The 14,228-nt window shown below is 44.1% G+C and overlaps 2 protein-coding genes across 2 annotated transcripts; one reads left to right on the top strand and one right to left on the bottom strand.

Moving 5' to 3' along the window:
- Positions 1–5,646: 5,646 nt before the first annotated feature.
- On the top strand, positions 5,647–6,881 carry LOC132475097 (sarcolipin). Its single transcript, XM_060076073.1, has 2 exons — positions 5,647–5,972; positions 6,322–6,881. The coding sequence occupies exon 2, from the start codon at positions 6,466–6,468 to the stop codon at positions 6,559–6,561; it is 96 nt and encodes a 31-aa protein (XP_059932056.1). The 5' UTR covers positions 5,647–5,972; positions 6,322–6,465; the 3' UTR covers positions 6,562–6,881.
- Positions 6,882–6,889: 8 nt separating this feature from the next.
- Positions 6,890–13,442, bottom strand: kbtbd3 (kelch repeat and BTB (POZ) domain containing 3). Its single transcript, XM_060076070.1, has 10 exons — positions 13,218–13,442; positions 12,617–12,888; positions 12,175–12,340; positions 11,847–12,029; positions 11,394–11,567; positions 10,820–11,116; positions 8,930–9,172; positions 8,510–8,800; positions 8,101–8,250; positions 6,890–7,778 (listed from the first exon to the last, which is right to left on the bottom strand). Exons 2-10 carry the CDS (start codon positions 12,886–12,888, stop codon positions 7,647–7,649), a joined length of 1,908 nt encoding a protein of 635 aa, XP_059932053.1. The 5' UTR covers positions 13,218–13,442; the 3' UTR covers positions 6,890–7,646.
- Between the last annotated feature and the right edge of the window lie 786 nt (positions 13,443–14,228).

Below are 14,228 nucleotides of genomic sequence, written 5' to 3'. Positions count from 1 at the left end.
TAGTTATGCCACACCACAGGAGAAGGAATCATCTACGCCAAAAAAAAACGACGATGTGTAAGCATGTATTAGGTGACCTTGGGTGTCTTGAAAGGCGCCTCTAAATGAAATGTATTATTATTATTATTATTATTATGTATAACATGGTTTTCCATGGCAACGAGATGGGCGCTCCTATGTTTGAGCGACTCGTCATTGAAAGGCTACTTTCCTCCTCATCCTCATCCTCATCCGCTTATCCGGGGTCGGGTCGCGGGGGGAGCAGCTCAAGCAGGGGGCCCCAGACTTCCCTTTCCCGGGCCACATTGACCAGCTCTGACGGGGGGATCCCGAGGCGTTCCCAGGCCAGTGTTGAGATATAATCTCTCCACCTAGTCCTGGGTCTTCCCCGAGGTCTCCTCCCCACTGGACGTGCCTGAAACACCTCCCAAGGAAGGCGCCCAGTGGGCATCCTTACCAGATGCCCGAACCACCTCAGCTGACTCCTTTCTAAGTAAAGGAGCAGCGGCTCTAATCCGAGTTCCTCACGGATGGCTGAGCTTCTCACCCTATCCCTAAGGGAGACGCCAGCCACCCTTCTGAGAAAACTCATCTCGGCCGCTTGTACCCGCGATCTCGTCCTTTCGGTCATCACCCAGCCCTCATGACCATAGGTGAGGATAGGAACGAAGATCGACCGGTAGATCGAGAGCTTTGCCTTGCGGCTCAGCTCTCTTTTCGTTACAACGGTGCGGTAAAGCGAACGCAATACCGCAGGCTACATACAGCAGGCTACTTTATTACATATTTAATTTACTTTTTCATATTTTTGTCGAGTTTAAATCATGACAATATTCTTATGACTTATGGATACTGTCAAATGCGTTGGAGGAATTCAAAAGCCATTCTTCATCAAGTTATGGAGGTTTATTCTCTGCTGGGGTCACACGTATCCAAATCCACCAAGACGCACTTACGCTAGAGCGGACCTTCTGGAGCTTCAACTCGCTTGCCAGACAGTTGATTTATCACCCGAACAACTGGATTTCATACCAACAACTCTGATAAAGAAGACAATACGGAGGAAAAGAAGATCGAGAGGAGGAATTAGGAACAGGATAGGAGACGAGGAAGTAAACTCTTTGCCAGGGCGGCTAACTGGCGGCGCGTACAGTCGCAGCGGCCCCTCTTGAGATCTGTGAGATTGAGATTGAATGTTTGAGTGTGAGACTTCCTACGAACGTAGTTTATGACAGGGAAACAATATTAAACATTAGGACATTGAGAGCGAGTAACATCACTGGCATTCGCTGGCATCTGGACATACTACGCAAACACAGGATACTAACGGACACTGTGACACCGTGCCCGGAACTGCCCGGAGGAGGAAGCAGCAGAGACGGGGTGGACGTAAACAAACTGAACAGCTTCTTTCAGCTCCTACCCTCCAAGAAACGCTATCGCAGCTTAAGATGCTCCACCACCAGGCTGCGGAACAGCTTCCTACCTCAAGCTGTCAGGATGCTCAATGCACCAGCGTCCCAGATCTTCTCACTGGACTTTATTTATTATTTATTTATTATTTATTTATTTATTCATCATTGGGACGTTTGTTTGTTTGTTTGTTTGTTTGTTTGTTTGAAATGTATGTTGATCTTGATCCGTGAGAAACGCCTTCTCGTTTTGTTGTTCAATCAACAAAATGACAATAAATTTGATTTGATTTGATTTTGATTTGATTCCGTACGTTACAATGTAAATTGTTGGTATTTAGAATACTGTTACATTGTTGAAATCAACGGATTACAATGCGTTGATTAGGATACGAACCTCATCATCACTCGAATGACTCGATGAGGTAGCCTAGTAGGTGTCATGTCACAGCTTCTTGGCACATACTGCCCACCGTAGTTTTTGGACAAGCGAGCACTATTAGTTTGAATGCAATATACAATTGTACCACTAGATGGGAGTAATTTTTACACAGTGTCCCTTTAAGAAAGCCGCGCAAGGGGGCAACGCTGAGCTGAGGATGCCACGTGAGGTGAGGTCTTAATATTCACGTAGAAAAAAAACGTGAAAACTGTAATTAGGTGTGCATCAATGGGCGGCAGACCCCAGCCACGCTATGTGAAGGATTTCCCTTGTTTCGGTCGATTTTTTATTAGTTTTTCCTCTGTTTTTCTGACGCTATTTATTTATTTAATGTTTAGAAATGATTATTGCGGTGGGCCGTTTACCGATAGGCCTACGGTCGTTTGCGCCCTCTAATGTTCGGTGGAGCCGAACGCAGTTCCTACCTAATTTTGCGAACTCAATATTCATGACAAACAATTAAAAATAAAAAAAAACATATTAAATAAAGACCGAAATAGTATTTCTGACTGAGCCACTGACACAGCTAAGAATGGCGCAGTTAAACCTTCCATTCTTATTTTAGTGTTAAAATTTTGAGGGAGAAAACTATCAAATTGGCCCATCTCAACTAGGCCTACTACTACTATAGATATGATCGATGCTACGGTTAAGAACTAGACTATGGATCGGTGGGTGGTTGTGCGTGCGTGTGTTTTTATCAAGGCATTTCATGGGCGACATGATCTTCACCTGTTCACAGTCATCATAGTAATTCCAGACCCCAAGCTGATCTGACAGTGGGAATACCCAGTTTTAACAGCGTGTTGCTTGGTCTGCAAAACAACAGCTGGTGAGAGGAGAACCCATAGCTGTGTGCTCACAAAGAGGGGCCTGCCCGTAATTCCGACGCCTCATTGTTCCGACGTCTCAATGGTCCGAAATATTTCCCATTAGATCGACATGCCACTATGCCGACGGTTCAATGTTCCGAAAACGGAACCCATTGGTCCGTTTGTCCGACTTTTCAAAAAGGAGGCGCATTAGGCCGACGGTTCAATATGCCGAATAGGCCTACATATAAAGAGTTTTATACCTCGCTCGCTCTCTCTCGCTCTCTCTCTCTCACACAAATACAACATAGGCCTACATATCACGTTCACGATTAATATTGGAGAGCAAAGTGACAACGGATTCATTTCGACAGGGTGTTTCAGCCCCATGGACAGAGAGCGTAGGTCTAATTCTCAACACGGGCACACACGCGCACGCGCACACACACACACACACACACACACACACACACACACACACACACACACACACACACACACACACACACACACACACACACACACACACTTGACTAAGTACACGGTATGAGATATAAGTTTGACTAAATCAATACCAGCGAAATTATTTCGGATAAAAGCCCACTGTAAACACCGTAAACAACACACAGCTACTAAAAATAAAAAAATTATTTGTTTTTCACTCACCGTTTGACTTCTTTACGGGAAAAGTATTAGTCCTTGTTTAACGTGCGCTTCATAAACTCACCTCTTGTGACCGTTCAAGCCTAGCCCACAGCAACCGTCTGGCTTGGTGAAGTGCACTGCTGGAACCCTATCGTCTTTTATTTTTGGTTTCATAATCACATGTGGAATTGTGCCTTGGCCTATTCGGCATATTGAACCGTCGGCCTAATGCGCCTCCTTTTTGAAAAGTCGGACAAACGGACCTTCGGACCAATGGGTTCCGTTTTCGGAACATTGAACCGTCGGAACAATGAGGCGTCGGAATTACGGCATGGCACCCACAAAGAACAGTTCTTATTCAGCTCTGGCCATGATGCATTTCCAATTGCTATCCATCATTTGTTGCACCTTCTGTATAAAGAACACAATATAGGCCTTTCATTTAAATGAAATGATTTAAATGGGCCATAGAGCTTAATGTTATTTTTTCTTTATATCTTTTTTTACACATCTATTAGACTCATATCTGTCAATTGCTGTAGATTTATACCAGGCAAACATAAGCTTACCCTGTTGGAAATTGAACATTCCACTGATGTATCCCAAGACACCAAAAAAGTTGAGATGTAGATCTGGTAGCCAACGGCCAGAATCCTGCTGAATTCATCAACATACTTTCTTATGAACCTAAATCAGAGGGGTTGAGGTGGACGGTCTTGGAGTGCCTGCTTCCATATCGAAAATAGTGATGGAAGAGCTCCGATATGTAACACATACGTTGCATGGACAAATAAGCCCTTGAATGCAAATGGATTCATAATTCAACACTACTCATGTTGATTAGAATATAATCGAACACAAATATGACTCAGTCATATTGTATCAAGAGTACTAAAATAAATGACCAATAATGTAATATACATAGAAAGAGATGCAGTGATAAATTGGTAGACTGCACACACGCACGCACACACACACACACACACACACACACACACACACACACACACACACACACACACACACACACACACACACACACACACACACACACACACACACACACACACACACACACAGACGCGCACACACACACACACACACACACACTCACACGCACAAACACTGGCAAAGTCTCCTCTGAGTTAAAGGGCAACCCTGCTGACTGTCCTTTTGTTTATCAGAGAAACACACACACACACACACACACACACACACACACACACACACACACACACACACACACACACACACACACACACACATCCACCCAAGCATAACAACAGCTCAGAGTCCATTCCACACAGCTGTCTCTCTTAAATGGCTGTACACCTAGCCATGCTATATTCATCGTCTGTCTCCTTGGCAACGATACTTCGTAGGTCAAACATGTTTATTGCGGGGACCGGTATTGGCGGCAGAGTGCCCTGAGTGGGTCAACACAATGGGAAACATTATCATCTGGGGAATATTCACAGAGTGACCTCGGCCTTCTGCGCCCGAATACTTCAAGTGAACTTCTCATGTATACACTTAATCCTAACCACAGGCGCGGTCTGCTGTTCACGTGTAAGAGCGTGCCAATCAGGTTTTGCACCAGACTGGAGATGACACCGTTCAAGGCAGCTGTCAATTGTGAGGTGATCTGAGAGATTATCTGTTGTGCACGGTCAAATTCCCTTCGTTAACACCATAACAATACAGCAGGGCAGGGGAGGGGTGGGAAATATTGAACTAGTTGATGTGTGAACAATGATATAAATGATGGGAGAGTAATTACCAATCGTGCAATGGAACTAAAGCAAACTTGAATAGGCAGTATACGATCAACATACTCATACTAGATGGTTCCACATGCTGTGTAGAGGCATTGTTTACATCTTTTGGAAACAATACTATGCAATACGATATGTAGTCTTGTGGTACGATTAAAAAAGTATTCTGTTTGCACAGATATGTTCTAGTAAAGTTGATCTCTTTGGTTTATGCCAGTGAAGCCCTGGAGTTCTGCAATGCATATTTTGGAAGGGGAGATTGTGTTTCCCTTCTTGTGCCCGTGCATAGCTCCGGCCCCAGTGATACTGTGAGTTTCCCCTATCCATACGAGCATTGTGTTCAGAACACAGTAATCCAACTATTTCAAGTGTTTTATAAATAACCTAAAGCCACTCCTGTGTGTTGTGTGCATACATGTGGACATGGGTTTGGATCGGTGTGTGTGTGTCTGTGTGTCTATGTGTATGCGGGCAGGGGGGGCATGTGTGTTTCCATTTGTCTATGTCTCTGATTGTGTGCAGGGGATACCAAAGCACTCTATTGGTGGTTAAGATGGTGCCTGACATCAGTCTGTGTCTATGTGGAGTACGGCCAGTCAACTGGCTATTGCTACTTTAGGAGTGTTCGTTGCCCACAGGACTGAAAGAATGTAAGGGAAGGCAGAGAGATGAGAGCCTGATTGGCTGACAGAGAAACAAAGGGAATAGAGAACTTTAGCTCATCGAGGTGGAGACTAGTCTCATTGCATCGCAGATAAAGAGAGGAACCTTTGGCTGCCACAACACAGCCATCATAGAGAACCAGCCTCTCTTTTTCATCACTCTCTCCTTGTTCTCTCTGGCCTTGTATCGGCTGCAAACAAACGCAAGATCCCCAAGACCAAAGGTAACCGCTCAATAACTCCACATGCTTTATTTTAATACAGATATGGGTTTTATCTATACAAATTTTCATTAGTAAAATAAATCTCTAATATGAACATAGAAACACAAAAAAATGCATATCCATCCTACAATATTTGGTATAGGCAGTTCAGTGTTTGAATGTGTTTGTTTTTTTTGACAAATAATAATAACTAACTTTAATATAATGTGAACATGCACATATAGGCAATCAGTCATTCATTCATTCAAGCCTGTTCCCAGAATAAAAAAAAAATGATAACCAATACATATTTTCTGTTGTGTTGTTTTTAATGCCAGTTGTTTTACTCCTCGCCCTGCATCCATGTTAGGCTTTGGGCACCAGTCTCGCACTAGTCCTCGAAGAAAAATCCACCACAGCTGCTCCTCTTCCTGCCTGCCTCTGGAAGCTCGCTCCTGGCCCACTTTGATCGACCTATTGGCCGCTCTGTTTCTCCGGCTTCATCGATTCCAGGATGGACCGCTCAGCGCGGGAGCTGTTCATCAACTTCATGATTGTCTTATTCACGGTCCTACTCATGTGGCTGCTCGTCAAAGCATACCAGAACTGAACCCGCTAATGGAAAAAATGGATGAAACATGTTCTGGAAGGGAGGGGGGTTTGGACATAACCTGGCACGGTAGTTTGGTTAAAGAGACCATGTGCCGAGCGTTTACAGCAAAGGATATGCTGTGAAGAATGGTTCAGACATGTTGCATGCTCAGCTTTTTATTCCCAGTCTAGCGGCACACTGTTTAGAATGTGACCTACATTGTATTCATGGTCAGGTTAATGTCTTAGATAAAATACAGAGAATATATTGCTGAAGTAATAACTCAGAAATACTTTGTTGTTTCATATTAGGTCAAAAATATAAGAGATGGAATCAAAGGCACCTGAATTTTTTATTTATTTTTATTCCAGCACAGTTACGGGACTTGATACAGACCCTTATATGCTTAACACTTTTTCACTCAAATGTTCTGAAACATTAGGAGCATTTCTGGGGGCATGAGAACACAATATAAATAAATAAAAATTGAGTTTGCAATGAAAATAAAAAATAATTTGTACAGTTGTTCCACATACCACCATTCATTAGTTTAATAATTCAGAGGCTGTTCACTTTTCTATTACATTTTCTATTCTATGTTCTAAATGGCTGCATAGAGAATCCTCATCTGGGGACCGTTCATATTATATGGACTTCACAATGTGACCTAAACCCCTATAAACAAACACATCACAATAAATATTCCAGCTGCCATTGCAAACTTAAAAAAGTAGACGGACGAGAAAAGTATCTCAATGTATCTGGTACTTAAAACATAGCAACGAATCATAGATTTCCCCGGGACCATGAAAGTGGGGTAAACTATAAAAAAAAAGTGTTTCTCCTTTAGAGAGCATAGTGATTATATTCTCCATAGTCTTCTTGGCACAGCTCGGTTAAATACTCTGATTATTCACTTTTTTCCAAATTGGTCATCAAGCGGGGTAGTCTAGCTTAGAAATGTTGAGACTAAGGAGAGCCCATGTCCCCTGCAAGAATACCTACTGGCTTTTTGACATGGATGAAGTACAGTACATCCACTTGCATGCTTGCATGTGCGTCCATGAATGCACAAATGCATGCGTTATGCAATGCACTGTGCATTATGCTGGATCTCCTCTCTCCCCCCAGGGGTCTCTGTATCTGTTGAAGCTAAGGAGCTGACAGTGAAAGTCAGTGAGGCCTCTGGGCATTGGGGCCACTTCCTCCCACTGACTCCGCCCACTGTGGTACACCTGTTCAAATTGCAAAGCACAGCCGGAGAGGATCACCGTTATAAATGAACTCCTGGCATGAATTAATCATGAAATGATAGATGGGACCAAATAAACAACCGGTAATCCAGATAGACTTTAGCCATTTGTAAACGAATCATCCACATTGCAATCCATTTCATGAGCAATATTGTGGCCCACTGGCCATCTCTTGATTCTTTGTTTAATTTGCATTACTCTATGTGCTCCCTTGAGCGCCATGCTGGGTGCAACCCAGCAACCATTACCGCCTGGGTCCAGAGACACAACACATCTTTTAAACCATGCAGTGTACTGTTATCACCTGAACATCATCTGTGATCTCGTCAGGGGAGTATTCTCCACCCAGGATGTAAATTCGGTCCCTTGTTCCCACCGCCCCGGCATTGAACCCGGCACACTCAAACGAGCCTTCCCCCTTCCAGATGCACGTCTCTGGACAGAAGCTGTAGACCTACAGCAAACCAAGAACAGGAATACGTGTTGGATAGGTCTCTCATGTAACTTCTTGTTTTAACGAGAACGATTCAATGATTCAATAAAGGTTACAAATGTTTGAATATCAAAACACAGATGAAGCTCTCCATCCATCCAATTCATCCCCTATCACCGATGACACGCCATCCTCTTAATCAGTCAACCTCATGTTCAGCACATAAAAAATGCTTTTCTTGGTTCATTCATGCATTAACTGTGCATTAGCAAGGACTCACCTTATAGGTGGACAGGTCACAAAGATGCAGTGTTTCATGAATAGACACGGCCTTGATTAGCTTGGCGTGGAAGAACTGTCCGAACTCTGCCACCAGGCGGCTCCACTGGTCCTGCCCGGCGTTGTAGCTGAAGAAGCAGTCCAGGGAGGGGTTGAAGGAGTCGCTGATCTCCACCTCTGAGCCCAGGGTGTAGATGATGCTGCCACAGGTGCTAGACTCTGGGTAGAAGATGGCTGCTGGCAGAGGGCTGACTAAAGTCCAGCTCTCGGAGAGGGGGTCGTAGTACTCCACCTATCGGTTGAGCAGAAAATTATTTAATAGAATTGACTATAATTTAATCTAATAACTTCAATTTGTTTAGAGTTTAGAGCGAGAGAGAGCGAGAGAGAGAGAGAGAGAGAGCGAGAGAGAGTAAGAGACCTCTAGGAGACTGGGTGTCTCTCCTCTGGGTCCTCGGGACCGTCCCCCGATGACGTACACTCTGTCCAGGCAGGTCACGGCCGTGTGCATGGTGCGCGGCTTCGACATGGCAGCCTTCGCTGTGCAGCTACCGGTCACAGGACAGAGGCACCACACCTCGTCTGTGGCGTCATGGAATGGCTCAGCCACATGGAGGCGCACAGCTCGGCAACAGTTACCCCGGCAACCGCCAGTCACAAACAACTAGGAAGGACAATGGGAAGGAAGTATTTGTATGTCTGCAATTTGTTAGATCTTCTTGTGCACTGAGCCAGTTCACTCGCTTCAATTGGTTGTGGCATACATAATAATAATAATTATAATACATTTAATTTAGAGGCGCCTTTCAAGACACCCAAGGTCACCTTACAGAGCATATGGTCATCATAAATCGTTTAAAAAAACAAGACATTGTGGAAAAAATAAATAAACATAAAAAATAAAAAAATAAATAAAACAAAAACAAGACAAAACAAAACAAACAAACAATCAAAACAGTGATCAGTTAGACGTTGTGTGCGAGTTTGAACAGGTGAGTTTTGAGTTGTGACTTGAAGGTTGTAATGGTGTCTGACTGTTTTATGTGTGGGGGGAGGGAGTTCCAGAGCCTGGGTGCTGAACAGCTGAATGACCGGGCACCCATTGTAGTGAGTCGTGATGTGGAGATACATAGTAGTCCAGCAGAGGTTGAGCGGAGGGAGCGGGAGGGAGTGTATTCTTGGAGGAGGTCGCAGAGGTAACTGGGGGCTAGGTTGTGGAGAGCTTTGTAGGTGAGGAGTAGGGTTTTGTATTGGATGCGGTAGTGTACTGGGAGCCAGTGAAGTTGGATGAGGACAGGGGTGATGTGGTCAGATGATTTGGTGCGGGTGATGATCCGGGCGGCTGACTTCTGAATGATCTGCAGTCTGTTGATGAGTTTGGTGGGGAGTCCGGTGAGGAGGGCGTTGCAGTAGTCTATGCGTGATGTGACAAATGAGTGAACTAGGATTTCAGTGCTGGATTGGGTCAGTGATGGGCGGAGTCTGGCGATGTTGCGGAGGTGGAAGAATGCAGTCCGGGTGATGTTGTGAATACGGGGTGCGAATGAGAGGGTGTTGTCCAGGATGACGCCGAGGCACTTGACTTTGGAGGAGAAGGGTACTGGGAATCCATCGATGATTATGAGTGGAGCTGGGGTGTGTTGTGATTTAGTGAGGGTAGATTTGGATCCAATGAGCAGGGCCTCGGTCTTCTTTCCATTGAGTTTCAGGAAGTTCCTGCTCAACCAGCTCCGGATCTCTTCCAGGCACGTGATGAGGGAGGTGGGGGGGATGGCAGCGGTGGGTTTGGTGGAGATGTAGACCTGTGTGTCGTCAGCGCAGCAGTGAAAATGGACCCCATGGTCCATTTTCACATGTCACATGTATACATATACATATATATATACCGGTAATGTATGTATATGCATACATATGTACATGCATATATACTATTATAGTTTGACAGATAATAATTTGTGAAACTAATAGTTATATTCACTGGCACATGTCTTAAGAGCTAAACGTCTGTTTGTAAATCAAAATCCGTAAAGAGAACTTTAAACCGTTTCATGTCTCGCATACAATTACTTTGTAACCCATCCATAACACAAAACTATGAGTAATCCAGACACTGAACTATTGGATTGTTTTAAATAATAATAAGCAATCCCTTTGCTTTTCATGACACAGGCAATGCATTCCAGAATGTTCTTTGGATTGAATATTCCACCTAAGCCAATTGTTGGACTGGATTCTTTACCAGGCAACACATACAGGAAATGTACATTCCTGAATCAGAGCACGTCAACCCTCCGGCAGTGACTACCCCTACCTTCTCAGCGAAGCTGCTCAGGTGTGAACCCGGTAGGTCGGGCACCAGGGGGCTCCCTCCCCCCAGGCAGGGTTCCGGCGACACCTCCCTCCATCGGTCGGCTTCCAGGGAGTAGCAGAAGGAGTGCCGGGTCTGGCCGTTCTCCTCTGTCTTCTGGGTGTAGATGTAGCTCCGTACGGTGGCGGGCCTGGCGTCGGTCAGCAGGCCGCCGTACCGGGTCTGCTTCCCCAGTGCCTCCGACAGCAGGGCGACGCAGGCCTCGTCGCCACGGAGGAGAGGCTCTGTGTCGCGCAAGGCCTGGAGGTCAAAAGTAGGATAGGGAGGGTTGGAGCAGGGACAGTCTCCTACCGTTGGAGCCAGTGTTATTTCGCACACTATTACAATTTAGACGTTTAGCAGAGATGTATCCAAAGTAAGGGGTGCGGGCATCTTCAGCTAGGCACCGCTCCAGTGTGAGTCTAATAACTTGACCATTGTACCCTCCTGACCCAAATGCGAGTAGAAATGTGCGGCTCTGTGTGTGAATGAACACAATGTACTCGGGAGCACCCATGCGCATGTTGAGGGGGGTTACCGTCAGCACTGCAGCAGGTAAATGGTGCAATCGGGTTAGAGACAGTAGTCCTATCAACAGTCTCCGTCTCCCTTTTAGATCGTGATCTAACCATCTCAACAGTGACATCACCACGGCCTCCTCACTAGGTACGCACAGCGCATTGTCCCTTAAGCAGGCTTCTAGCATCTCCACCTGGAGCAAGAAGTTTAGGACACAAAGTAAGTGTTAATTACAATATAGCTAAACACATGTGTACGAAAGAAAAAAACAATAACATATTTATAGCCATTTGACCACTTTTATTCAAAGCGGCCTACACAGAAGTCAGATATAGGTCGTTAAGGAGCAGGATGGGGTAAGGCCACTTGGAGATCGAACCCAGTTCCTTTTGGCTGGGAGTCCATAACCCTAGCCCTTACTACTACCCTGGCCCCATAACACCTCATCTTTTTTTTAAAATAAGAATAGCACCTGAATTTCTAGGAAGTCTTGGGTTAAAGAGAAGCTCTGGAAGTTCTGAACCACAAACTCATTTGCTTTCTGCTGTAGGGACGATGACCCATAGCCCTCAGCAAGAGCCGAGAGGGACAGACAGTTGGAGATGTCCAGGGTACTGATGAGGAAGTCACTGCAGGCCCTGGAGAGAACTGACACCTGTGTGTACATATCGACAGGTATACTCAGTACTCAACAGGAACTATTACATCATGTCAAAAAGTTCACATTTCAGTGTACCAATTCTGGACTCTTACAATCTGTATTATATTACTGCAGCACAGTTGTTCTGTGGTTGTTGTACCTGCAGGAAGGAGGCCAGCTGGAAAAGCATGTCTACGTTGTTGTCACTGACGACTGCTTCTCCAGTGTACGCAAAGTCCAGGAAGGCACCCACCGCTCTGGGAGACTGGTTGCCCAGGGTTACGGAGCCCTCATTGCGCTCGTGCATATCCACTTCAAACATGGCTCTAATGACGGGTGTGGTAGAGATAAAGTCATAATACCAAAAGATAACATAATACTTCTCTCTCTCTCTCTCTCTCTCTCTCTCTCTCTCTCTCTCTCTCTCTCTCTCTCTCTCTCTCTCTCTCTCTCTATAAATATATATAATAATAATAATAATAATAATAATAATAATAATAATAATAATAATAAATTAAATTTATATAGCGCTTAATATGGTACTCTAAGACGCTTATATATATAAGCGTATCATATATATATAATATATATATATATATTACCTGAAGAAATCACTGCAAGCTGCCAACACACATCGATGGCAGGGAAAGGTGTGCTCCTGGGCCTTTAATGTGAAGTCAAACAGCAGTCCTCGCTCACGAAACGATCTAACCAGATTCAGAAGCTGGAGCCCATGGGACTCAGATGCTCGAAGCAGAGTTCTGCGCTCTGGGATCACATTACATGGTTCAAAACTGTCACCCTCCTTCATCATGGTGTTCCAGTTACTACTGCTGGCAGGGGGAAATGAGGACCCCTCGAGACGTGCATCCATCTGGCCAGAAATGAAGAGTCCAATATTGGCGAAAATAAAAAGGACATAGCAAGAGAGTATAGGCCTACTTGTTTATTTGTTGAACCTATTCAAAGAACACACTTATTCTGACATATATGTCAGAATAAGTCACAGGCATATATGCCTGTGGTCCCTGTCTAACCGATAATTGAGCAGTTTTATGCATTATCCTCAGGTTGCCGACAGAATCATATTTTTTATGTTTGTTTAATCAGGGAATTAAGCCATTCCAATACATAAAATAGTGGCAAAAACTTTAAATAGATAATTAAGCTTTGTTGTTATCTCAAGTGAATAAATGCACTTACGGTGTCAGAACCTTGGACAGTTCTCTTTCTCGTACCACTGTGATGCCGGAAGAAGGACGTCACGCGAGAAGACAACTCCACTCTGGAGTCTCTTTTGTAGTTTACGTAAGGCGTGCATTAATATTCATTGTCGTTTTCTTAGCATGTTATACCATATTTAGGATTCACATGTGTCCCCATATTATGTAGCCTATTTTGATATATCTTTGGCGCAGAGTGCGTTACGTGAGACTCATTATTATTGTCTTGGAAATGTAGTCTTTAATACCTGTCAGATATCCTTTTCGGATAAGATAGACAGCAGCTTTGATTAAATTAAAGTAACCGTGATGCTTGAAAAACGTATACATTCTTTGCTTCTATGTTTCCAAAGCGAAGGGGAGCTGGTCTCGTGCACAACAAGGGAGATGAGGGCTTGCTAGATGATGTGTCTATCTTCTCTAGAGAGTGCCTCTCTTAATTTGTGTTATTTTCGTTGCCTACACCGATATGGAGATTGCCTATAAGGAAATGTAATAATTTACCAAAAATTAATTTACCACAAAACACAATCTATCCGTTCAACACATTCAACCACTCGAGGGCGCTCGTCTACTGGTGTGCAAGAGGATTTTCTGCATCGTGTACAATCTGTACAATGCTACGCCAACCAATCGTCAATAGTTCTCATAATACATCCTTGCTAGTAATGCTGATTCACTCATCAATGACAATCGTATTCATTTTTTTTTTTTTTTAGTTGAGCGCATTAATTAGTTATGTGTTGTCTAGTATCTCATTCTCCAGGAATTAAATCAGCTGCACAAACAAATACAAGTTAACATCTTAAAACTAATAACGATAACATATGCACACTATGCAATTTATTACTGAAATAGCCATCATCCATCATTACATGCGCACAATTTGGTAGAGGATGATCAGCCTATAAACCCAGTGCTATAGGCTAGTGAAAGGGGAGGCTATGGCCCATTTTGTTACCCACCCAATCTGATCAAATAAACCAGGTTT

The sequence above is a fragment of the Gadus macrocephalus genome, chromosome 16, assembly GCF_031168955.1.
Source record: "Gadus macrocephalus chromosome 16, ASM3116895v1".
Taxonomy (NCBI): Eukaryota; Metazoa; Chordata; class Actinopteri; order Gadiformes; family Gadidae; genus Gadus; species Gadus macrocephalus.
This window is presented reverse-complemented; position numbering and strand designations above follow the sequence as displayed.

Coding starts and splice junctions, on each gene's coding strand:
- LOC132475097 (XM_060076073.1), top strand. CDS start 6,466: ATGGACCGCTCAGCGCGGGAGCTGTTCATCAACTTCATGATTGTCTTA.
- kbtbd3 (XM_060076070.1), bottom strand. CDS start 12,888: ATGGATGCACGTCTCGAGGGGTCCTCATTTCCCCCTGCCAGCAGTAGT. Junction 8,801..8,929: donor AGACACCCAGTCTCCTAGAG/GTCTCTTACTCT, acceptor CTCAACCGATAG/GTGGAGTACTACGACCCCCT. Junction 8,251..8,509: donor GTGACCTGTCCACCTATAAG/GTGAGTCCTTGC, acceptor GGTTTGCTGTAG/GTCTACAGCTTCTGTCCAGA.